At 44.7% G+C, this 27,038-nt stretch overlaps 1 protein-coding gene across 6 annotated transcripts in view; it reads left to right on the top strand.

The window, feature by feature from the left end:
• Nucleotides 1–27,038, top strand: part of elmo1 (engulfment and cell motility 1 (ced-12 homolog, C. elegans)) — a 321,507-nt gene that overhangs the window by 44,518 nt on the left and 249,951 nt on the right. For all 6 annotated transcript variants that reach the window (XM_068056594.1, XM_068056610.1, XM_068056619.1 and 3 more), the window contains 3 exons: nt 13,917–14,071; nt 21,097–21,137; nt 23,146–23,218. In XM_068056594.1, the coding sequence (XP_067912695.1) occupies nt 13,994–14,071; nt 21,097–21,137; nt 23,146–23,218 (192 nt within the window). In that variant the 5' untranslated portion in view covers nt 13,917–13,993. The remainder of the gene's footprint in view (nt 1–13,916; nt 14,072–21,096; nt 21,138–23,145; nt 23,219–27,038) is intronic.

Here is a 27,038-nt window from a genome sequence, read left to right on the forward strand (position 1 = left end):
TTCCTTAAGAAGTTGAATGTAAGTTTCCAACAGATGAAATTAATATTTCCCATTTGGCAGAGAGGGTGTTCCTGACAGTGCACATATATATATATTCCAAGTAGTATTGTGCATGCTGTATATGAGCAGGTCTCCAACAAGCTCCTCAGCACCGCGATCGGCTCCTCTCTACAGCATCGCGGTCTCCATGATAGCGGGGAAAATTCTCCCGTGTGCAGCAAGGGAAGGCGGGTTAAGCAGGTGTTAGTGAACGAGCCTCCGCCGCCGCCGAGAAAGCTCACCACGTCCTTCGGGAGGTGGGCAACAGCTTTGAGCGCCAGTGCCAGCAGGAAATCGACGACATTGCGCTGCAGATGCGCTTCGAGCCGCATCAGAGTACCAAGGCAAGGTCTCCTTCCATGCTGTGCACTGGGGGCCGCTGATATCGAGGAGGCCGTGCAGACTGTAGGCTGGCCTGCCTGCCAGGGTCGCGATCCACTTGTTGACGAAGACGATGCAGATGGAAGCGAACAGGTTCACCGAGAGCCCGGGTAACCTGATGAGGTCCTTTCTTAAGTGCATTACTACTAACCAATTAATGAAGGTACCCCACCAGTATTCAGATCACTAGAGGACAATGGTGGGAGCTGATGAAATGTTTTATTACCTGCACCCACTTCCTCCATCCCCACCCCCTCGCACCCCGTTCCCAGCTCCCCCCTCGCACCATCTTCCCCTCGCACCCCCTCCCCTACCCCCCTGCAGCCCCCTTCCCAGCTTCCTCTTGCACCCCCTTTCCTCCACCCCTTCCCAGCGCACCCCTCCCCTTCACACCCCCTTACCCCACCTCATCCCCTCCCCCCCTTCCCCCTTCCCCCTACCTCCTCCCACCGACATCCACCTATCCCTGAGCAGGGACCCTAACAGCCCCACTGCCTTATGGGCGTCTCGGGAGAGACAAAGTCTAAGGGAGTAAACCCTAACGGAAAATCTGGAGCGGAACCCCGAAGGCGGTCATGTGTCAACTTTGGCATGTTTCTGGCAGTTCCTGCAGCCATACCGGTGCCAAACGTTGTGCTGTGCACTCCGTTGGACCCCACCAGGAAGGCCGAGAGGGGGGTTTTGTCGCTTGGGCAACTCAAAACCTCCATACATCCGCCCAGGCATGCGCCATGGAGAGGTCACTCCATAGTCACCTCACAGCGACCAAAACAACACGGAAGGCAGCAGTTACAGGTTATAAGTCCAGTTCAATTGGCGTACAGATTGGGCGCCACGGGTTGCCCTTGTCGGTGGGAGAGGTCATCGCATCTAACTGGCCAGCTACTGCCCGCCTCAAACCAGGCAGCCCCCGGTCTGTAAGGTTCTGTCCCGCCACAGTCCACCTGCTTCAATGGGTGTTTGGAGCTCAGGATCATTGCCCGAAAAGTAGACTGCAACACCGCACCAAACAGCACGACAAAAAAAGGAAAGAAGGTACCAGCCCTTCGTTTTGCAAGCTGGAACGTCAGAACTATGTGTCCTGGCCTGTCGGATGACCTTACACAAATCAACGATTCTCGGAAGACCACCATCATTAACAACGAGCTCAGTAGACTCAATGTGGACATTGCAGCACTTCAAGAGACACGCCTCCCTGCGAGCGGATCTCTAAGAGAGCAAGACTACACCTTCTTCTGGCAGAGTAGGGATCCTGAAGAACCAAGAAAACATGGAGTAGGCTTCGCCATTAGAAACTCTTTGCTCAGCATGATAGAGCCATCTTCAAATGGCTCGGAACGCATACTGTCCATCCGACTGCTCACCGCCTCTGGTCCAGTACATCGACTCAGCATCTATGCTCCAACACTCTGCTCCCCACCTGAAGCTAAAGACCAGTTCTACGAGGAACTCCATAATATCATTAGTAGCATCCCCAACACCGAACACCTGTTCCTACTGGGGGACTTTAATGCCAGGGTTGGGGCCTTCCGTGACTCATGACCCTCCTGCCTTGGGTGCTATGGCATTGGAAGGATGAATGAGAATGGACAGAAATTGCTTGAGTTGTGTACCTATCACAACCTCTGCATCACCAACTCGTTCTTTCACACTAAACCCTGTCACCAGGTTTCTCGGAGACACCCAAGATCACATTGTTGGCACCAGCTGGACCTCATCGTCACAAGGTGAGCCTCTTTAAACAGCGTTCAAATCACACGCAGCTTCCACAGTGCGGACTGCGACACCGACCACTCCCTGGTGTGCAGCAAGGTTAGACTCAAACCAAAGAAGCTGCATCACTCCAAGCAGAAGGGCAGCCCGCGCAGAATCAACACTAGCAGAAATTCTTATCCACAGCTGTTACATAAGTTTCTAAATTCACTTGAAAAAGCCCTTCAAAACACTCCTACAGGGGATGCAGAGACTAAGTGGGCCCACATCAGAGACGCCATCTATGACTCAGCAAGGACCACCTATGGCAAACGTGTGATGGAGAATGCAGACTGGTTTCAATCTCACTTTGAAGAGCTGGAACCTGTCATAGCCACTAAGCGCATTGCACTGTTGAACTACAAGAAAACCCCCAGCGAGTTAACATCCGTAGCACTTAAAGCAGCCAGAAGCACTGCACAAAGAACAGCCAGGCGCTGTGCAAATGACTACTGGCAACACCTATGCAGTCATATTCAGCTGGCCTCCGACACCGGAAGCATCAGAGGAATGTATGATGGCATGAAGAGAGCTTTTGGGCCAGCTATCAAGAAGATTGCCCCCCTCAAATCTAAATCAGGGGACACAATCACTGATCAACGCAAGCAAATGGACCGCTGGGTGGAGCACTACTTAGAACTGTACTCCAGGGAAAATGTTGTCACTGAGACCGCCCTCAATGCAGCCCAGTCTCTGCCAGTCATGGATGAGCTGGACGTACAGCCAACAAAATTGGAACTCAGTGATGCCATTGATTCTCTAGCCAGTGGAAAAGCCCCTGGGAAGGATGGCATACCCCTGAAATAATCAAGAGTGGCAAGTCTGCTATACTTTCAGCACTCTACGAACAGCTTTGCCAGTGCTGGGACGAGGGAGCAGTACCACAGGACATGCGTGATGCCAATATCATCACCCTCTATAAGAACAAGGGCGACCGCGGTGACTGCAACAACTACCGTGGAATCTCCCTGCTCAACATCGTGGGGAAGGTCTTCGCTCGAGTCACTTTAAACAGGCTCCAGCAGCTGGCTGAGTGTGTCTACCCTGAGGCACAGTGTGGCTTTCGAGCAGAGAGATCCACCATTGATATGCTGTTCTCCCTTCGCCAGGTACGGGAGAAATGCCAAGAACAACAGATGCCCCTCTACGTTGCTTTCATTGATCTCACCAAAGCGTTTGACGTCGTCAGCAGACGTGTTCTCTTCAGACTACGAGCAAAGATTGTATGTCCACCAAAGCTACTAAGTATCATCACCTCATTCCACGACAATATGAAAGGCACAATTCAGCATAGCGGTGCCTCATAAGACCGCTTTCCTATCCTGAGTGGCGTGAAACAGGGCTGTGTTCTCGCACCTACACTGTTTGGGATCTTCTCCCTGCTGCTCTCACATGCGTTCAAGTCTTCAGAAGACGGAATTTTCCTCCACACAAGATCAGGTGGCAGGTTGTTCAACCTTGCCTGTCTAAGAGCGAAGACCAAAGTACGGAAAGTCCTCATCAGGGAACTCTTTGCTGATGATGCTGCATTAACATCTCACACTGAAGAGTGTCTGCAGAGACTCATCGATAGGATTGCGGCTGCCTGCAACGAATTTGGCCTAACCATCAGCCTCAAGAAAACGAATATCATTGGAAAGGACGTCAGAAATGCTCCATCCATCAATATTGGTGACCACACTCCGGAAGTGGTTCAAGAGTTTGCGTACCTAGGCTCAACTATCACTAGTAACCTGTCTCTCGATGCAGAAATTAACAAGCGCATGGGAAAGGCTTCCACTGCTATGTCCAGACTGGCCAAGAGAGTGTGGGAAAATGGCGCACTGATACGGAACACAAAAGTCCAAGTGTATCAAGCCTGTCTCCTCAGTACCTTGCTCTACGGCAGCGAGGCCTGGACAACGTATGTCAGCCAAGAGCGACGTCTCAATTCATTCCATCTTCGCTGCCTCCGGAGAATCCTTGGCTTCAGTTGGCAGGACCATATCTCCAACGCAGAAGTCCTTGAGGTGGCCAACATCCCCAGCATATACACCCTACTGAGCCAGCGGTGCTTGAGATGGCTTGGCCATGTGATCCGCATGGAAGATGGCAGGATCCTCAAGGAGACATTGTACAGCGAGCTCGTCAGTGGTATCAGACCCACCGGCCATCCATGTTTCTGCTTTAATGACATCTGCAAACGCGACATGAAGACATTGATCACAAGTCGTGGGAGTCAGTTGCCAGTGATCACCAGAGCTGGCGGGCAGCCATAAAGGCAGGGCTAAAGTGTGGCGTGTCGAAGAGACTTAGCAGTTGGCAGGCAAAAAGACAGAGGCGCAAGGGGAGAGCCAACTGTGTAAGAGCCCCAACACCCAATTTTATCTGCAGCACCTGTGGAAGAGTCTGTCACTCTAGAATTGGCCTTTATAGTCACTCCAGGCGCTGCTTCACAAACCACTGACCACCTCCAGGCACTTACCTTTTGTCTCTCAAGACAAGGAGGCCAAAGAAGAAGATTTCACATCTATGCATCCTGGTTGAATTATCTTTGGTCTCCAGCACCTGAAGATTACATTTGGTCTTGATTCCTTGGGGTGGATCTTGGCTTTGACTTCAGTGGGAATAAAAATTGGAAGAGATTTAAATCAGGCTACTAACACACTATCAATTGTTTTACACCATTGCAAGATCTACTCCCATGTGTGCAATGCCACAAAGGATCAACTGACCACTTTATACTTTTCTTAATGCCTTTCTGCAAAAGGGAACGATAATAAAAGTACAATTTTTAAAATTCCATCAGTTAATGCCCTTTTTTTACTCCATTGGTTAACACCGTCATACATTTTTGCCTCCCTGCACTTATTGGGTACATGATGTGATGAAGAATTCTGACAATGAATGCTTCAGAATTCAAGAGTCGTAGTCATTTCATTTCCAGTGAAATGAAGAAAGTTAAAAGAGCAAGAAAGCACTTTGTGTACAAGACGAAACTGTGACAGAAATGCATACTCAGCCCATCCCCTCAGCAGAGTAAAAGGGCAAACCAAAGCACGAACTCTGTTTTCAAGCTCATGCCTCAGTTATAAAAGAAGGCCACACCCAAGTTGGAATGTTTTTTTTTGAAGCAAAGCATTACTGCATTTTTTAAGATGTTGAGATAGTGAGTATTTTTAGTCTAACCTTATATCAGACTCTCAATTAGCATTTCCTTTGGTTCTGCTTTCAGTTGCTGACTCTTTTCAGTGACTTTTTGTACTGTGTCAACATTGCACCTTTTGGAGGCTAGTCCAGCTTTCAAATCTTTTGAGTTTCTGCTGATTTGTTGGTTATGCATTGAAACCGTTTCATAAAGAACTTGTTGCCACAAACGTCACAGTGCACAATTGGGTTATTCATTGACCTGACTGGTTGAATCAAAGAACACAAAGAAAGGGCGGCACAGTGGCGCAGTGGTTAGCACTGCAGCCTCACAGCTCCAGGGACCCGGGTTCAATTCTGGGTACTGCCTGTGTGGAGTTTGCACGTTCTCCCTGTGTCTGCGTGGGTTTCCTCCGGGTGCTCCGGTTTCCTCCCACATGCCAAAGACTTGCAGGTTGATAGGTAAATTGGCCATTATAAATTGCCCCTAGTATAGGTAGGTGATAGGGAAATATAGGGACAGGTGGGGATGTGGTAGGAATATGGAATTAGTGTAGGATCAGTATAAATGGGTGGTTGATGGTCAGCACAGACTCGGTGGGCCGAAGGGCCTGTTTCAGTGCTGTATCACTAAACTAAACAATCTCGGCTTGAAACTGCTGTCTTTGTACCATTGGTTCAGCAACTGTCCAGTTCAAAGAATTTGCTGTATTCCCTGGTGCTTTGGGATCTGAAACTAACCTTTGCACTGATCACACTGTTTCCTGAGGGTGAATTGAAACGAATGTTTTCAAAGAAGTACTTGGGCGATTTAATTACTATGCCATTTGTGTTGCACTGTTATCTTTATTTCAGCATCTAGAACATTGAATGGTGATAATTGGTTAATTTCTTCCACCCAAGCAGTGGCTATTTGAGTCTGATGTTTTGTCCCTCCCCTCGTGAAGGTGCTGACTTGTATCATTTCATGGGGATTGGGGGTGAGAGGGTCTGCTATCTTGACCAAATGACCACTCTTTATGGTCCTAGATAGTTAGTGTTAACTGTGGGGGAGGGCAAAGAGATCACTGCCCATCATGTTCCTGCTGTGGCCATGTGTCCATACACCTTCCACGAGGAAACACAGGATAGTAATCAGGAGTGGAATTTTGCCCCACCTGCCCCCACCCCCCAACCCGTCAAACCCCACTTACTTAGCCTGGGGATGTTGAGACCAATTGTAATGCTTTAGTGCCAGAGTTCAGAGTTTGGACCATCATGGTATGTGTGGCTTGGTTCCACACTAAATGGTGCTTCTACTACTTGAATCACCTGGAAAGGCAAATTAGCATTTTGATTCCCACTGGCAATGGCCCAGAAATTGCTGAAGTGGGGCATCTTCAGTTAGCAGTGTGAATTGAATTTTTTTCCCTTCACCCGTCAGCTCCAATTAATTTTGCACTGCAAATTGCTGGAAATACGAGGGCAATGAGGTATCTGCGATCTTGGTTTACGATGGGACCAACAATCTATCTTCTTAACCGATGAGATTTAAAGCATGGAGAAAGAAACAAAGCGAATGATGGAGAAGGAAAGAAGGTGGATTAGAGTCAAGTTAGATACAGAAAGAGAAATAAGGAGGGGAAAAAAAAGATTGGATTAAAAGAGAGAAAAGTACTAAGAAAAAAGAAACCTACTGTAGGAATGACACTCCACAGTTTCAATTATTCCCTTTCTGGGCTTTCAAAGTTGTGCGCAATTGCCGGGCCATAGAACACCCCATTAATAGGGTCCTTAAGCTGTGAAATAGCCTTCCTAACTTTCTGGGGTGAATTGAATTCATATTTACGGTACAAATCCAGCAATTTCTCATGGCTAGGTTGATGGTGATCTCCTGTTATTGTGAGGCTAACAATGGAGCAGTGCAAATCGTGCAGCAATTAGAAACGCACGGTGTATCTCTACCTCGCCACAAATTGCTGCTTTTTTAACACGCTAATATTGGTTTGTGCCATCACCTGGCCATTATTATTTTATTCACCAATTATTTCCTCCCCTCCTGAATGTTTCTGGAGCAGTTTGCCTCTGGTTCATTTGTCTCTAGTCAGGCAATGTTGTTAAGACCGAGATGGGAGGAATGCACTGTCATTTCTAGTTCCACTTCTCCACAGGACACAACATATATTTAAATGTTTACCCAGTTATCGATACGGTCAATCATAGACTCTACCCTTTATCCCAGAATAAAATATACCAACCAGCTTTCTTTAATAAACAACAAAATTATCAGTTTATTATAAAACAAGGCATAACCAGTAACGAAGCAAAGCATTAATGCACTGATTGAAATATAAAAGTTCCCTTTTACCTTGGCCCCTCAGGCACACACACACGTGCGTGCTCTGATTAACCAAAAAAAAAGAGGTTTTCTTTTTAGAGCTCTGTAACAAAAAAAAGACAAAAAAGTATACTTTGGCCAAATACTTGCTAATTCTTGAAGAAAAAGGAGAAGATATGGAAATATGTCAATTGTACCTTTTGATTTGGCGTCCCAAATATGCGTAGACGGCTGTCACTGGGATCTTTCTCTGGAGCATTTCATTCAGGCGGCATCGAGGGTTTATCTGACAGGTTTTTCCAATGTCTCAGGAGAAATGTGGCAACAGGGGTTTCAAGCAGGCTTTTCAGGACGAATGTAGCATTGGGTGCCCAGAACCGTTGTGGTGTAATAAATGTCTTATATAAGCTCAGTGGCATTTTGCTCCTTTGTATTCAATTCTCCTGGTTACAAATTTGGGTCTACTGAAGGTACAGTCAGTGAATTCGGGACATAAGTAGTCTGAATGTCCTACCTTTATTAAAATTGACTCTCCGTACCCTGTTTCTACTTGCATAGTAGCGTAACCCAGGGCTGTTACAATACTTCCCACTTGCAGACTGCCCTTCAAATGTGTGTTCTTCAGTTTCTCTGAAGACAGACTAAAGATGCATTTGTTGAGATAAGGCTTGATTAATTAATTGATCTTTAATTTGCTTTGTTTCACAGTGAGTAAACATATGATGTAGCAGTTACAATTAGATTCACTTAGTTTAATTGGTATAACTTGTCTTTGTGGAGTAATGCAAAAATAATGAAAATGCAGTGCTTCCCACAAGAGTGGGCCGTTTTGCTGAATAGACTAATTTTTAACTGTCCTCCATTGTATCCTTTTAGAAGACTTTTCCTGACCTCACTTTGCAGCTTTCTATTTCAAACACCTTCCTACCTGAGAGTGTGTCTGGGTTTTTATCTATTGTTTATGGACATAAATGGCCTCAAAGACTTTTCAATACAAGGGTGTGAGTTATTTTTGGATTATAAGACAGACTAATAACTTGCTGATTTCTAGTTTGAGGCAACATCATCAAAGCTAGCTTGATAGCATCTTTACTAGCTATCATTTTGTTCGTTTGTTGGTGTCATCTTCTTCCCAGAAGGTTGACTGCAATGGATCTCCACCTCTGTTTGTTCTGTGCTGCCCTGACACATTCTGCATAGGTCAACTGCATCCAGTCCATTATATGCATCATCCATTGCTTCCCTCTTCTACGTTCTGCATTGATCTTTCCTTCCAATAATTGTCTCTGTGGTACCAGGGATGAGGAACTTCAGGTATGAAGACAGATTGGAGAAGTTGGGACTGTTTTCCTTGCAGAAGAGAAAGCTGAGAGGAGATTTGATAGAGGGGCCTGGACAGAGTAGATAGGGAAAAACTGTTCCCACTCATGAAAGGATTTAAAATGAGAGGGCACAGATTTAAAGTGACTAACAAAAGAAACAAGGCAACATGAGAAAAAACTTCTTCACATAGCGAGTGGTTAGGGTCTGGAATGCGCTGCCTGAGAGTGTGGTGGAGGCAGGTTCAATTGAGGTATTCAGTGCAGGACTACAGGGAGAAGGCAGGGAATGGCATTAGGTGAATTGCTCAGTCGGAGAGCCGATGCGGACATGATGGGCCAAATGGCCTCCTTCTGCGCTGTAACAATTCTGTGATTCCACTCTAATGATGTGACTGAAATATTGTATCTTTCTCTCTATGATATGCACTAATTTCCTCTTTTCTCCAGGCATTTTCAGCACTACTTCATTAGTCTTTCTGTCTGTATAGGATATGTAGAACATCCTCCTATATGTCCACATCTCAAATGCATTCAGCTTATCAATAGTCTCTGTTTGTTGTTCATGTCTCTGGGGCATATGACATGGATGTCAAAATGTAGCACCTCAGCATTATTTTCCTAACATTCAGGTTCAGTTTCTTTGATGTTAACACAACCTTTATTCTGGCTGGGCTGGTCTTGGCTATCTCAATTCTCCTTCGGATCTCACAATCACATCTCCCATCAACTGTGATAATTTGCCCAAGGCATGTGGACCTTTTCACTTGTTCTAAGACTTGTCTATTTACTTCAGTTTTCACTTCTAGGGTTAGTCTCTGCTTATCACCATTGTCTTGGGCATCTTCACTTTCATTCTTAATCCATGTTCCACACTCCTTGCTTTCACTTTGTTCACAATTTCCTATATTGCCTCTTCTGACTCTGCACTCTGCAGTCTCATCTGCATATCTCAAGTTGTTGATGTTCAACCCCTCAATGTTGCAACCTGATAGATCTTCAATGTCTCTGAAGATAGCTTCATTGTACAGGTTGAACATTTTGTGCCACACACTTATCTGCACTGTGTTATGGCCAGGTGAGGAGATGGTCTTGGGCTCCCCTCTTGCCCTTCCTCTTGTTTGACCGCAACATGGTTTATTCCTCTTTAAACAGTGGTTGTGCTTACCACCTCCGTGATTTTTTTACCTGTTTACCTTTACTGCGATCGTGAAAGAACTAATTGGATGAGTTTTTGTGATTTTAAACAAGAAAGATAGAAGTTTATTATACTTTACACTCTAACCCCGTTTTAAAATTTTACTAAAAAATATACGCTACACATTCACGTACACATTTGCACGAGAATCTCACACACACAAATAGATTACAGAGGGAAAAATAGATTTGGTGGTTGAATTAAAGTCCAGAATAAATAGAACTTAAATACACCTTCTGTGAAGTGGATGATCCGGTAGTCCTCAGCTGAAGCTGTATTCTTGAAGTCCTCGCTGATGAAAGTGCACTTTGGTTGGCCTGCTTTGCTCAGGGTTTTCTTGAAGGCAGAATTGTAGTCGGCTCTCTTCCCCTGGTTGCTGGCTGTAGCAGTTTGTAGGCTTGGAGGGTCCACAGTCGCAGACTGTTTTCAAACTTGATGTTTTCTGGATCAAGAGAGAGAGAGAAAGGGAAGCACGCAGCTTTCTTCTGCTGCACACTCTGAGTTACTCCTTGTCTTCTGTGAGTGTAACAAAACTCCTGTTTTTGCATAGATGGACAGATGGTCACATGGTTCTCTTAATCCCCTTTGTTTCAATTGAGATGCAAGGTTCAGAATTGGCACCACAGGTTCCAGGATGCCAATATTTACACTCGGAGGGGTTTGCTCTTTCCAAGTCAATGTGTCAGGATGGCCTTGACTGTCGTGCTAATGAAGCAATCCTCAGTAATTCAGTTACTTAGAGCAAGCCATTGTTCTGGGTCTAGGACTTCTCAGACTTCTGTCTGCAGTTCAGTCTCCTGGTATTTCAGATGCAAATTGCAGTGACGATCTTAACTGCTAGTTTTTTAAAAGTTACTGTAGGATTTTTTCCATTAAAAGTCTAATGTAAGTTTCCAACTGATGAAGTTAATATTTCTCATTTGGAATATGGGGCTTTCTTGACAACTGGCTCTCCAAGTGAGCAGTTCACTTAGAGCTATCCCCCTGCCTTCTCCCCATAATCCTGTACATTCTTCCTTTTCAGGTAACTATCTAATTCCCTTTAGAATGCCTCGATTGAATCTGCCTCCACCACACGCTCTGGCAGTGCATTCCGGATCCTAATCACTCGCTGCGTAAAGAAGTTTTTCCTCATGTCGCCATTGCTTCTTTTCCCAATTACCTGAAATCTGTGCCCTCTTATTCTTGAACCTTTCACGAGTGGGAACAGTTTTCCCCTATCTACTCTGTCCAAACCCCTCATGATTTTGAATATCTCTGTCAAATCTCCTCTCAGCCTTCTCTTCTCCAAGGAAAACAGTCCCATGTATTCCAGGGATGAGGAACTATTCGGATGAATCTTTTCTGCACTCTCTGCAATGCCTTCACATCTTTCCTTAAATGTGGTGCCCAGAACTGGATGCAGTGCTGTAGCTGAGGCCGAATTAGTGTCTTATACAAGTTCAACATAACCTCCTTGTTCTTGTGTTCTGTGACCCTATTCATAAAGCCTGGGATACTGCATGCCTTATTGACTGTTCTCTAAACCTGTCCTGCCACCTTCAATGACCTATGCACATATGCACCCAGGTCCCTCTGTTCCTGCACCCCCTTAGAGTTGTACTGTCTTTTATATTGTCTCTCCATGTTCTTCCTATCAAAATGAATCACTTCACATTTCTTCGCATTGAACTTCATCTGCTCCTCCTCACAGTTCACAATGTTTCCAAGTTTCGTATCATCCACGAATTTTGAAATTGTGCCCTGCACACCAAGGTCTAAGTCATTAATATATCAGGAAGAGCAATGGTCCCAACACTGACCCCTGGGGAACTCCACTACAAACCTTCCTCCAGTCTGAAAAACATCCATTAACCATTACTCTCTGTTTCCTGTCACTCAATCAATTTCGTATCTATATTGCTACTGTCCCTTTTATTCCATGAGCTATAACTTTGCTCACAAGTCTGTTGTGTGGCACTGTATCAAGTGCCTTTTGGAAGTCCATGTACACCACATCAACAGCATTGCCCTCATCAACGCTCTCGGTTACTGCTTCAAAAAATTCCAGCAAGTTAGTTAAACATGATTTTCCCTTAACAGATCTATGCTGGCTTTCCTTAATTAACCCGCACTTGTCCTTGTGACTATTAATTTTGTCCCAAATTATTGTTTCTAGAAAAGTTCCCCTAACATCGAAATTAAACTGACTGGCCTGTAGTTGCTGGGCTTATCTTTACGTCCTTTTTTGAACAAGGGTGTAGCATTTGCAATTCTCCAGTCTTCTAGCACCAGCCCTGAGTCTAAGGAAGACTGGAATATTATGGCCAGTCCCTTCGCAATTTCCACTGTTACTTCCCTCAGAATCCTTGGATGCATCTCATCCAGTCCTGGTGCCTTATCAACTTTGAGTATAGATAGCCAATCTAATACCTCCTCCTCATCAATTTTTAATCCTTCTAATGTATAAATTACCTGCTGTTTCACTGTGGCCTGGGAAGCATCTTCTTCCTTAATATTTTAACTTGCATGAAGCACAGAAGCCGATTCACCTTCTATATGGATGGAACTATCTGTATTCCCACCTTTTAAAGATCTTTTCACACCAAGATCTCTATTTTCCTTTCTTAATCTCACCATTCAGGATATACAATCCCTCCAATTATATCGTCGACACTTACATTAGACAAATCATGCTAACAGTTTGCCATTTCCATCGAAGTGAATTACAAAAGCACACTTTTACCACTTTAAGTGCGCCGGCTATTTCAGGCAATTTAGCAGTTCCACTGTAAAGCAAAAATATTTGTTATGTTTTTTTTTAACCCTATTATCGAATCTGCATCAATAAATACTAGGTTTCAATCCAGGAAAGGGTTTAAAGCTGCCTGTAGTCTCAAGTTTTCAACTTCCCGTAGTTGATTATAGGGCAAACAGCTGATAGAGACTTCAGGCAACTTCAGTCAGTTGATAACAACACTAGGAGTTAGTCAGAAATTGGAGATCAATATCAGCTGGTTTTACTTTCCACCATATATAGCAGGCAAATCACGTTTCAATATTTCCTTTCTCAAAATGTATTGCACTGTGTCGCATTTTTCTGCATTAAACTGCATTTGCCCCCATCTGCCCATTCCTCTAACCTGTTTGCATTCTACTGAATTCTTCCTGATAGTTTGCTTTGTCACTTAATTTGACATCATCAAACTTACCAGTTTACAATTCTGCTATCTGTGTTACCAGTTTACCAGTTTGCAGGTCTGGTGTTCTTGCGACAGTTGGCTGTCTCTATTTGGTTTTCAAGTGGCTATTTGGGTTAAACTGGTTACCAAGAGCCTGTTCTTTAAATGTAAAGTCTTATCCACTTATAATGTCAACTTGCATTTATATAGCATCTTTAATGTGGAAAAACTGCCCAGGGTGCTTCACAAAAATGTAATCAGACAAAACTGCATGCCAAACCAAACGAAAAATTATTGGGAGGAGTGACTAAAAACTTGGTCAAAGAGGTGCATTTTAAGAAGGGTTTTAAAGGATGACAGAGAGGCAAAGTGAGAGAGGCAGAGTGTCCCGGTGGTTTATATCTGGGTCCTGTGATGTGGAGGCATTAGATATTAAAGTTATTAAAAAGGAAGTATTAGAACCCAAACTATGATCCTTGACAAAAGGTGACATCTGCCATCTCTATTTGGTATACCCTAAGCTTTTATTGTGCTTGACCAGTATCAAAAACACAATGTATTCATTTCGCCAAGTATATAATCTTTTTTCCTAACTCAGTTCATTCTCGTTTATTTTACTTTAGGGTTGGGTGAGATTTAGGTCACTTGTGCACGAAGGCAACTTGCCCTGCTTTCTCCAGCGAGGGTATATACCATTAACATGCCACCACCGTCAGACATTGTGAAGGTGGCCATTGAATGGCCTGGGGCCTTCCCGAAGTTGATGGAAATTGATCAGGTAAGAGCTTCTGTGTACCAAAAGTGAATGGTTCTTCATAAAGAAGATATAGCTTGCATTTATATAGCGCCTTGCATGGCCTCAGGCTGTTCCAAAGCGCTTTACGACTAATACAATACTTTTGAAGTGTAGTCAGTGTTGTAATTTAGCAACAATGAGATATGATCAGATAATCAGTGGGTTTTTTTTGGTTGAGGAATAAACATTGATCAGGACACTGGGGAGAACCCCCTAGCTCCTCTTCGATATGATGCCATGAGATTTTTTATGCTCACCCTAGAGGGCAGATGGGGTCTCAGTTTAACGCCTCAACTGAAAGATGGCACCTCCGACATTGCAGCACTCCCTCAGTAATGCACTGAAGTATTAGCCTAGACTTTGTTCTCAAGTCTGTGGTCTGGTACTTGAGCTCAGAGGTGTGAGTGCTTAACACTGAGCCACAGCTAAGATCTAAGAAATGGTGGTACTTGGGAGGTTACCAGAGAACTTGCAATTTATACAAAAACAAGAAATGCTGGAATCACTCAGCAGGTCTGGCAGCATCTGTGGAAAGAGAAGCAGAGTTAACGTTTCGGGTCAGTGACCCTTCTTCGGAACTGACAAATATTAGAAAAGTCACAGATTATAAACAAGTGAGGTGGGGGTTGGGCAAGAGATAACAAAGGAGAAGGTGCAGATTGGACTAGGCCACATAGCTGACCAAAAGGTCACGGAGCAAAGGCAAACAATATGTTAATGGTGTGTTGAAAGACAAAGCATTAGTACAGATTAGGTGTGAATATACTGAATATTGAACAGCAGCAAGTGCAAACCTGAAGAAAAACAACCTGAAAAAAACAGTGGGTAAGCAAACTGAACAAACTAAGATGAAATGAAATAAATGCAAAAAAAGATTGTAAAAAATGTAAAAAGGAATGTAAAAAAAAGGAAGAAAAAATAACTAAAAATGACTAAAAATGAAAGTAAAGTGGGGGGCTGTCATGCTCTGAAATTATTGAACTCAATGTTCAGTCCGGCAGGCTGTAGTGTGCCTAATCGGTAGATGAGATGCTGTTCCTCGAGCTTGCGTTGATGTTCACTGGAACACTGCAGCAATCCCAGGACAGAGATGTGAGCATGAGAGCAGGGGGGAGTGCTGAAATGGCAAGCAACCGGAAGCTCAGGGTCCTGCTTGCGGACTGAGCGGAGATGTTCCGCAAAGCGGTCACCCAGTCTGTGCTTGGTCTCCCCAATGTAGAGGAGACCACACTGTGAGCAGCGAATACAGTATACTACATTGAAAGAAGTACAAGTAAATCGCTGCTTCACCTGAAAGGAGTGTTTGGGGCCTGGGATAGTGAGGAGAGAGGAGGTAAATGGGCAGGTATTACACCTCCTGCGATTGCAAGGGAAGGTGCCCTGGGACGGGGACGAGGTGGTGGGGGTAATGGAGGAGTGGACCAGGGTGTCGCGGAGGGAACGATCCCTTCGGAATGCTGACAGGGGAAGGGAGGGAAAGATGCGACTGGTAGTGGCATCACGCTGGAGGTGGCGAAAATGGCGGAGGATGATCCTTTGGATATGGAGGCTGGTGGGATGAAAAGTGAGGACAAGGGGAACCCTGTCACGGTTCTGGGAGGGAGGGGAAGGGGTGAGGTAGAGGTGCGGGGAATGGGTCAGACACGGTTGAGGGCCCTGTCAACCACAGTGGGGGGAAATCCTCGGTTGAGGAAAAAGGAGGTCATATCAGAAGCACCGTCATGGAAGGTAGCATCATCAGAGCAGATGCGTCGGAGACGGAGAAACTGGGAGAATGGAATGGAGTCCTTACAGGAGGTAGGGTGTGAAGAAGTGTAGTCGAGGTAGCTGTGGGAGTCAGTGGGCTTATAATGGATATTGTTAGACAACCTATCCCCAGAGATGGAGACAGAGAAGTCGAGGAAGGGAAGGGAAGTGTCAGAGATGGACCATGTAAAGGTGAGAGAAGGGTGGAAATTGGAAGCAAAGTTGATAAAGTTTTCTAGTTCGGGGCGGGAGCAGGAAACGGCACCGATACAGTCATCAATGTACCGGAAAAAGAGTTGGGGGAGGGGGCCTGAGTAGGACTGGAACAAAGAATGCTCGACATATCCCACAAAAAGACAGGGATAACTAGGACCCATGCGGGTACCCATAGCGACACCTTTTACTTGAAGGAAATGCATGGAGTTGAAGGAGAAGTTGTTCAATGTGAGAACAAGTTCAGCCAGGCGGAGGAGGGTGTTGGTGGATGGGGACTGGTTGGGCCTCTGTTCCAGGAAGAAGCGGAGAGCCCTCAAACCATCCTGGTGGGGGATGGAGGTGTAGAGCGATTGGACGTCCATAGTGAAGAGGAGGCGGTTGGGACCAGGAAACTGGAAATTGTCAAAATGACGTAGGGCGTCAGAAGAGTCACGGATGTAGGTGGGAAGAGACTGGACCAGCGGAGAAAAGATAGAGTCTAGATAGGAAGAAATAAGTTCAGTGGGGCAGGAGCAGGCTGACACAATGGGTCTGCCGGGACAGTCCCGTTTGTGGATTTTGGGAAGGAGGCAGAAGCGGGCTGTCCGGGGTTGCGGGACTATGAGGTTGGAAGCTGTAGAGGGAAGATCTCCAGAGGAGATGAGGTCAGTGACAGTCGTTTGGACGGTGGCTTGATGTTCGGTGGTGGGGTCATGGTCCAGAGGGAGGTAGGAAGAGGTGTCTGTGAGTTGGCGTTGAGCTTCTGCAAGGTAGAGGTCGGTACGCCATACAACAACAGCACCACCCTTGTCTGCAGGTTTGATGACCATGTCGGGGTTAGACCTGAGAGAACGGAGTGCCTCAAGTTCAGAGGGGGACAGGTTAGAGTGAGTGAGGGGGGCAGAGAAATTGAGACGACCAATGTCTCCCCGACAGTTTTCAATGAAGAGATCAAGAGCGGGTAAGAGGCCAGGGGGAGGGGTCCAGGTAGAGGGAGAATGCTGGAGGCGGGTGAATGGGTCTGCTGGTCGGGGGGAGGACTCCTGGTTGAAGAAGTGAGCCCGGAGGCGGAGGCGACGGAAGAAGAGCTCAACGTCATGCCGAGCGCGAAATTCATTGAGGTGGGGGCGTAAGGGGATAAAACTGAGACCTTTGCTGAGTACAGAACGCTCAGCATCAGAGAGGGGGAGGTCAGAGGGTATAGTGAATACACGGCAAGGGGTCAGATCAGAAGGGGTGGGGTCAGAGGGAAGTGAAGCGGAAGGAGGATCTGGAGGGGCATTAGTCCCCATCAGCTGCTGGAGCTTGCGTTCCTTAACACCTGAAAGGAAGAAAAAAAGTTTTTTGTTAATGCGTCGGATGAGACGTAAGATGAGATGAAACTGCAGAGACGTAAGATGAGATAAATTGCAATTTATACAGTTCCCTAGTTCCATTCTGTTGCAAGCAAAGTGGCTGTAACTTTAAATTGTACCCTTACATATGAACATACAAATCCTGTATTCCAATAAAAGTAAGAGTAGAATAGTGAAGTGTAATGACTTAAAAACAGGTCTGGCAGCAAATGTGGCAAGAGAAGCAGAGTTAACGTTTCAGGTCAATGACCTTTCAGCAGAACTGGCACACGTTAGAAATGTAATGGCTTTTAAGCAAGTGAAGTGGGTGGGGAAAGAGAACAAAAGGGAAGGTGTGTGATAGGGCAGAGGGCAGGAGAGATTAAATGACAAAGATGTCATGGGACAAAGGCAAAGGGAGTGCTAATGGCTGTGGTGAAGGGCAACGGATTAGCCCAGATAGAGTGTTAATGGCAGAATAATGAACAGTTCTGTCCAAAAGCACAAACATGAAAAATCAAGTTTAAGGCAGGCACATAGTTAAAAAATAATAAAGTGAAATAATAAAAAAAAGCCAATCATGCTCTGAAATTATTGAACTCAATGTTGAGTCCGAAATGCTGTAGAGTGCCTAATCGGAAGATGAGGTGCTTTTTCTCGAGCTTGCATTGATGTTCACTGGAACACTGCAGCAGGCCAAGGACAGAAGTGTGGGCATGGGAGCAGGGTGGTGAATTAACATGTCAAGCAACTGGAAGCTTGGGGTCATGCTTTCGGACTGAGCAGAGATGTTCTGCAAAGCGGTCACCCAATTGGGTCCTTGGATTGTGAGAAGAGAGGAGGTAAAAGAGCATGGGAAGGTGCTGTGGGAAGGGAACGAGGTGTCGGGGGTGATGGAGAAGTGGACCAGGGTGTCACACAGGGAAGGGTCCCTTCAGAATGCTGACAGCAGAGGGGAGGGGAAAATATGTTTGGTGGTGGCATCACGCTGGAGTTGGCAGCCTTTTTTAAATTATTATTTTATTTTATTACTTTTTAACCATGTGGCTGCCTTAAACTTGTTTTTTTATGTTTGTGCTTTTGGACAGAGCTGTTCATTATTCTGCCATTAACACTCTGTCTGGACTAATGATTTGTCTGTCACCACAACCATTAGCATTCCTTTTACCTTTGTCCTATGACATCTTTGTCATTTAATCTCTCCTTCCCTCTGCCCTATCACGCACCTTCCCTTTTGTCCTCTTCCCCCATCCCCTTCACTTGCTTAAAACCAATTACATTTCTAATCTTTGCCAGTTCTGATGAAAAGCCATTGACCTGAAATGTTAACTCTGCTTCTCTCTCCACAGATGCTGCCAGACCTGCTGAGTATTTCCAGCACTTTGTTTTTATTTCAGATTTCCAGCATCCACAGTATTTTGCTTTTATTGAAGTCTAATGACTATTGGATTGTGGTTGTGCATTGGATAAAATGGCATCACTTGGAGGGATAGAGAATCAGTCCCTCTTTTTCCTTCTGCTGGGCACAAAGTTTGGCTGCTCCTTCCCCTCTTGCACATAAGTGCCTTTTTGCAACTGTTTGCAAGTTGCACCTTAAATTCCACAGCAGATGCAGTTTTTTATCCCTCCATATAATTTGGGCAGATTCCACAGCACAGGGAAACTAGGGAAATGTTGTAGAACTGCTTTTCAACATGTTTCTTCAATAGCAATATGCCTTGGGGTTCATTGTATAAGTCATAGCAGTGGGAAATATCATTGTGTTTTACAGTTACCATTTGGGTGAGAAACATTCTGAGTTCTAGTTATGTCCTGGCATCTAGGGGCACGAAAGCACGCTTAGGGTGTAACTAATAGACTAAATTAAAAGTAATGTTCCAGCTCTGAAGTGCTATAGCCCAGTCTCCTTTGAGAGTACTAAGGTGTGATGTTGTATATTAATGCTGTTTGTTGGTGTTTCGCACAGTAAATTGTAAACTGGTTGTATGAGACAGGTGAAGTGGAATGGAGTTCCACCGTAGCGTGCTGCAAACTAATGGGCACCTGGTCTACCACCTGTTCTTTCTGATCTCTGCTGCGGATATTTTGCCACAGACAGAACCGTACGGAGTTCCACAGGATGAGCTGCCCTGGTTTGTTTCCTGAAATTCCATGGGTAGTTGAATTGCAGATTGCCTCCCTTAGCTTTAGGCTGGAGAATGGAGTGCAGCACAGGGAACTCTAGGAAGGGAGAGGGGAATAGGAAGAAAACCAGGTCTTGTCAATTGCTACCTTGTGCAGGAACATTGGAAATTTTTAATATTCTTTTTTGTTCTTGGGATGTGGGCAACATTGGCAAGATGGCTTATCCCAAGTTGCCTAGAGGGCAGTAAGAGTGAACCACATAGTATGGAACTGGAGTTACGTGTATGTTAGTACAAATGATAGACTCCCTTCCTTGGAGGACATGAGTGAACCTGTTAGATTTATTCTGGAAGCCTTCATAGTTATTTTATCTGGTGCTGACCCACAAATTAACAGATTTATCGAATTCAATTTCACAATTTGCCACAGTGGGTTTTGAACTCAAGATCTTGGTTTGTTAATGCAGTATCATACTCACTAGCCTACCGAACCTGTGTAATTCAGTAATTTGATCATTTTTGTTTGCTGCAGATTTGGCAACTTCTAGCTCACGCCATCACAGAAAGAACAGAATATTGGACCTTCTTATTGGTGCCAACTTGAATTGGCGGCTATAAAGCTTCATTCATTACGAACACATGAAATTGACCAACAAGAAAAGGATAGTTAGTGCATCAAGCCTGTCCCAATCACATCATAGCTAGACATTTCCTATCTTACCTGGGAGCCTAGGAGAGGCAAAATAGAACAGACAAAAAGCTCTGGGCTATTAATTGAGGAAGTATCCTGGGCAATTCCTTTCTGACCCCTTCAGGAAATTGAAACCAGTTCAGGAGATTGCATGATTGACCTGTCATGTGATCATTTGGTCTTGGTGTAGTGCACTCACTTGATGTTTCCCTTAAGGACACTTTCTGTAGAAGTTTGTTGACATTGTGGTTAAATAGAAGCAATGGAATACCCATTCAGCCCTCCGTTTATGGTCTTGGCAGCCTAGCTTTGTACGGGGTGAAAGTAGAATTTGAAACAGCTGGTGTTTGATGTGGCAGCTTAGTGATGGGTTACAACACGAAATGCATTACCAACATACTTTTTTCCCTTTCTTTATATATTAAATGTTCACATTGGCTTGGATTCAGCCCATCTAAATGTTGACAAATTTGAAGCATAGTAACAAGGACATGTAGAGGGATTTGGCCTCGTGCGCATAACCAAATTAAACAGGGAACCTGTACTTGAGGTTGGCTCCCACCCAAGATGTGACTCTGTCAAAAGAACAGGCTAAACAAGCTAACGGTGACATCTGAAACTGGATCAGTGCCACTGATGTTTGATGGAGATCTCTGTCCTCCCCATCTCCCAGTCCCAGCCGGGCTGAGAAATGGTGAACGAGTGAGTGTTTGTGCTGTACGCTCAAGTTAACTACTGTTTAAGATGGTTAAACAACCACAACAGTCATTGGCTGTGGTTGGTGGGTTGGGAGAAAAATTGACTGCTAGAAATACTTAGAGACAGATAATTTAGTCTATTGATGAAGCTCAGAGGACTGGGTATTAGTACTTAAGAAATGTCAATTTAAAAATAATATTTTTTCCATTATTATTGCAGAAAAAGCCTTTGGCCTCTATTATACGTGAAGTCTGTGATGGGTAAGTGTCTTCAGGCATGAATTTCAATGTTTGTGGGCTGGAGTTCTCACTCATAGAAAATAGCTTGGCTATGATGAGAGAGAAGGCCTGTTATAACATAGGAGGTCACATGCACAGCACTGAACCAGAGATGTGCCGGCCCAGTTGATTTCTTGTTGTTTTGTTTGTCATAGAGTGGAAGGCCCAGGATTTGCATGATATCCCCTACACGGTTATCTTGGTTATGATTAGGAGGTGGGGAGGGGTGGGGAGTTCACAGGGACTGGATAGGTACCTACCATGGGTGAGGGAGGAAGAATAAGACAAGGCTGCTTTTGTGAGCTTTCTTCGTGTCTGGCTTAACAATGTCATTAGCAGTGGCCTGGGAACAGATTGCTAGCCTTGCTTAGCAGAAAGATATCATCTTTGGGGTGGGGGAAAATATACAATTTTAAATGGAGGGAGGGTGTGAATCCATGGTTGCTGGGTTATATTGGAGATGATTTTGACAGAGGAGCCAATGAACTATAGAATACACATTAATCAACTTCTTTCAGTGAAGCAAATTAACAATTAAGTAAAGTGGATCAATGAAATTAGGATAAGCTAGTTTTTGGTATGAGAAATCTATTGGATTGTAGTTTCTTGACATAGGTCCAAGTAGAATCAGACAGTGGGAAGTATGTTTACAATTGGGGATGTTTCTTTTAAGTTAATATGTCCAAACTATAACAATGACCCTCTACTTTGATCAATGGTGGGTTCAGTTTTGTAAGTGATTTGCTGTCAACACATCTTTAAAGGCCAGTTTGAGCCAACGTTTTTGCCAGAACTCAGTGATGCCATTCTTCACTATTCTAATGCTGCCGTTTATAGGTGATTATGCAATAGTTATAACATGTATAATGAGATTGAAGGTCAAGTTGGCCCAATGAGAAGTGAAAAAAGAAAGAATTCCATTTATATAGGGCCTTTCACAACCTCAAGATATCCCAAAGTGCCTTACAGCTGTTGAAGAACTTGTGAAGTGTAGTCACTATTGTAATATAGGGAAGCATGGCAGAAAATTTGTGCACAGGAAGCTCCCACAAATAGTAATGTGATAATGATCAGATAATCTGTCGTAGTGATGCTGGTTGAGAGATAAATATTGACCAATACACAGTGGAGAAATTCCTTGATCCTTAAATTCCTTAAAATAGTGCCATGGAATCTCTTACATCCACTTGGACCTTGGTTTACATCACATCCGAAAGACAGCCCCCACCACCCCCCCCACCCGCCCCAACAGTGTAGCACTTCCTCGTTACTGCTGCACCAGGAGTGTGGGCCTGTGTTACATGCTCAGGTCACTTGACCTCTGAAGCACGGACTGTGTTGCTGTGCAGCAAGATGTTCAGTGCTGATAAAGGGAGCAGTTGACATCCTTTGGATCAGTTTCTTATTAAAAGTCCATTTTCTGTTGGCACGGTTAGTCATTGCTGTCCAGCGCTGAGCTTTGTTGACTTGGGAGGTCCTGGGTCCCATCCCTAATCTGTGCTGAGGCCACTGATCATCTTGAGGGAAATGATCAAGTTACCGTCACCAGCCTTGGCGTTTCTGCTCCAGGGAAGGGGTAGGGTGGGGGGTAGAGGGAAGGAAATTCAGCTGGAGTTCCTGTTCCTGATCCCAATCCCAGTGATCCCTGATTGATGTTGGGTCCTTATGGGACGTCCTCTGGAGTTGAATAGCCTGACTTGACTCACTGTCTGCCACATGCCAAATAGCGATTTGAGTGATGTACCTGCTGGAGCACATGACATTGGATAGTGAATGTTCATATCACAGGCAGAGTTAGGTGGGGGCGGCGGTGAAAGAGAATAATTAGGGAGTGAGGAAGGTTCGGTTTTATGTGGGTGAGACCTTTATGTTTTGAGTAAATAATCGCTGTATAATTGTAACACTCATTTGTATTACAGCTGTAAGGCTACAGTTTGTGCTTCTTGTAATGTAACAGGAAATAATCTTTTACTTTTCTTATTAAATCAAGTTGGTCCCTTTCAATCCCTGAAAACTATGCTCTACAGTATGCGGATAGCACAAACTTTTACATTACAGAGAAGGTAAGTAAGTGTGTGTGTGTAAATGTGTAAAGTGCTTCTTGTGTATCTGTGCATTTCTGCAAAAGGATTCTTAATAATCATTAGAATTGAACGAAGTGATGTGAAGAGCTAATAGGAAGTTGAAAGGCTTATAAAAAAAATCATACGATAATGTGTAAAAGCACAAGATGCAGGGAGAGTGCAGGGTCCCTGAGGGGTATATGCGGGGAGTGGGGAGAGACAGATGGGGAAGAGAGTGTGCAAGTGGGGGTGTGCAAGGTCACCGTATGGATTTTGAGCTTGTGGGTTGCAGAACTGAGTTTTGCTGTTGGGACAAAGCACTAAATCAGGGGTGGGGTGGGGGTGGGAAAATAGGTGGTGGATGAGGAGGAATTGAGGGATCTGGGTGAGATTTGTCACCTGTTTACTATGAATGGTTGGTACATCTAGCCCTCTGAGCCCACCTAACAGCTGTATTAGCAGAAGTCTGGGATGTGACTCACCTGAACTCTTGTTCATTGAGTGCTGAAAGACTAACAGAGCAGGAAAATGCAAATATACTGTTAAATGTTGGCTGACAATATAGTGATCACACATTGTTCAGACTGTGGCTCTCTCTGAGCACACTTTAGCTGCCTTGTCAACTCAGATCCATTTATTGCACATTTATGCCAGTCATCTTTCACTGACACCTGGTTTGGCGTTTGGCTGCTCTCACTTGATATTTTGGTGGCACAGTTGGGGTGGGATTGGTTCCTCTCCCTCCATTCCCTGTACTATCAACAAGAAGAACCTGCATTTATACAGTGTCCATAACATCGTAAAATGTCCCAAAGTGCCTCACAGGAGCAATTATCAAACAAAATTTGACACCGAGCCACATAAGGAGGTATTAGGACAGAACATAAGACATAGAAGCAGTAGGCCTTTCAGCCCTTCGAGCCTGTTCTGTTGGTCAATAAGATTATAGCTGAACATCTACCTTAACTCCACCTTCCTGCACTATCCCCATATCCCTTAATTCCCCAGCAATCTATCAATCTCTGTCTTGGATATTCTTAATGACACAGCAATGTGTGGTAGAGAATTCAAAGATTCACAAACCTTTGAGCAAAGAGAATTTCCTCATCTCAGTCCTAAATGATTGACCCTTTTATTCTGAGACTGTGACCCCTAGTTCTAGACACCCCATCCAGGGAAAACATCTTCCCAGCATCTACCCTGTCAAGCCCCCTAAGAATATTATGTTTCAATTGGATCACCCTTCATTCCTCTAAATTCTTGGGAATGTAGGCCTAGTATATGCACTCTCTCCTCATAGGGCAGTCTCCTCATCCCAGGAATCAGTCTAGTGAACCTTTGTTGCACTTCCTCAAAGCCAAGTATATCCTTCTTTGGGTAAGGAGACCAAAACTGTTCACTGTAGTCCAGGTGTGGCCTCACCAATGCCCTATAATTGCCATAAGACCTTTTTTTGTTCTTATACTCCAATCCCTTTCTAATAAAGGCTAACATATCATTTGCCTTCCTAGTTGCTTGCTGTACCTGGGTGTTAACTTCCTGTGATTCATGTACAAGGACACCCAGGTCCCTCAGAATGCTAACATTTCCCAATCTTTCACCAGTTAAAAAATATTTTTTTCTATTTTTCCTCCCATAGTGGATGGATGACTTCACACTTTCCCACATTATATTCCAGCTGCCTATTCACTTAACCTGTCTTTTTGCAGCCTCTTTGCATCCTCCTCACAGCTTACTTACCCACTTAACTTTGTATCATCAGCAAACCTGGATACATGCATTTGGTTCCCTCATTCAAGTCACTGATACAGATTGTAAATAGCTGGCCCTTGTGGTACCATTCTTTAAATTCATTCCTAGGTTGTGAGCATTACTGGTAAGGCCAGGATTTATTGTCCATCCCTAATTGCCCTTGGGAATGTGGAGCTGAGCCACTGCCTTGAACCGCTACAGTCACCAGTAACAGCCTGCCAATATGAAAATGACCCATTTATTCCTACTATCTGCTTTCTGTCTGTTAATCAATCCTCAATCCATGCTAATATGTCACCTCCAATCCTATGAGCCCTCATTTTGTGTAATAACCTCTTGTATGGCAACTTATTATATGCTTTTACAGAAATCCAAATACAATGAATCTGCTAATTTCCCCCTTATCTGTCCTGCTCGTTACAACTTCAAAAAAGGTTTGGCAAACATGACTTCCCTTTCAAAAATCCGTGTTGACTGTGCCTAATCATATTATGATTTTCTAAGTGCCCTGTTATTTTGTCCTTACTAATAGCATTTTCCCGACCATTGATATCAGGCTAACTGGCCTATAATTCCCTGGTTTCTTCCTCTCTCCTTTCTTAAATAATGGGGTTACATTTGCTAACTTCCAATCCACGGAGCCTGTTCTAGAATCTAGAGAATTCTGAAAGATTAAAACCAATGCATCTACTAACTCTGTAGCTACCTCTTTTAAAACCCTAGAATGCAGGCTATCAGGTCCAGCAGATTTGTCGACTTCCAGTCCCTTTAATTTCTCCAAGTTAAATGACCAGTAGCTTGGTTTTAAGGAGCGCCTTAAAGGAGCAGAGAGTGGTAGAGAGGGTTAGGGAGGGAATTGCAGACCTTGGGGCCTAGGCAGCTGAAGGCACGACTGCTAATGGTGGGAGGGATAGAAATTGGGGATGTGCAAGAGAAAGAAGAGAAAAAGAAAGAAATACTTGCATTTATATAGTGCCTTTCACAACCACCGGATGTCTCAAAGCGCTTTACAGCCAATGAAGTACTTTTGAAATATAGTCACTGTTGTAATATAAGAAAAGGGGCAGTGAATTTGCACACTGCAAGCTCCCACAAACAGCAATGTGATAATGAGTCGATAATTTGTTTTGTGATGTTGATTGAGGGATAAATATTAGCCAGGACACTCCTCTTCTTTTACATCCACCTATGAGGGCAGGTAGGACCTCGGGTTCTCATCCAAAAGACAGCATCTCTGACAGTGCAGCACTGCCTCAGTACTGCACTGGAGTTTTAGCCTTGATTTTTATGCTCAAGTCGTGGAGTGGGACTCGAATCAGGAACTTTTTGACACATAGGCAAGATTGCTGCCAACTACGCCACTGAGCTACTCAAGCTACAAGAGGCCAGAATTGGAGGAGTGCAGAGATCTCAGAAAGTTGTAGGGCTGGAGGAGATTACAGAGATAAGGAGGGGTGAGGCCATGGAGGGATTTGAAAACAAGGATGAGAAGTTTAAAATTGAGGTGTTGCTGGACTGGGAGCCAGTGTAGGTCAGCGAGCAGAGGATGATGGGTGAACTAGCTTGGACCTCTTTCTCACTCTCACTAACAGCAACATCATTCTGCCCACTATCAATAGCTCCAGTGTTGGGCAGGAATCCAGATACTGGGACTTTTCTTAGGAGCATCAAAACTCATGTGTCTCCTTGCATTTTGCACCAAAGAACTCATGCGCTCAAAGAGGCTTGCTGAGCTCCAATATGAGGCCTCTGATCCTCTTGCTATCGCCACTCTTTCCCCTGTGCTCCAGTCTTTAACTGTCTCAGCTCCACTCTCTGCAACTCAGCCCTCTCTTTCTCTCCCATTGCCCTCAAAAGCCTCTTTTTAAAAGCTACCTTGCTGTGTTTATGCCTCCACTCCTTATGCTGAATCTTCTCTGCCTGCGGGCAAAGAGAATGTCACGGAGCCGCCGCAATCTTCCGTGCGGCGGCTCATTTAAATAGCCGGGGCAGGCTGCCCCCTCGAATCACATGGAGATGGCTGACTGTCCATTCACTGGCAATGGCGTCAGCTGCCTGTACACAGGCA

The sequence above is a fragment of the Heterodontus francisci genome, chromosome 2, assembly GCF_036365525.1.
Source record: "Heterodontus francisci isolate sHetFra1 chromosome 2, sHetFra1.hap1, whole genome shotgun sequence".
Lineage (NCBI taxonomy): Eukaryota > Metazoa > Chordata > Chondrichthyes > Heterodontiformes > Heterodontidae > Heterodontus > Heterodontus francisci.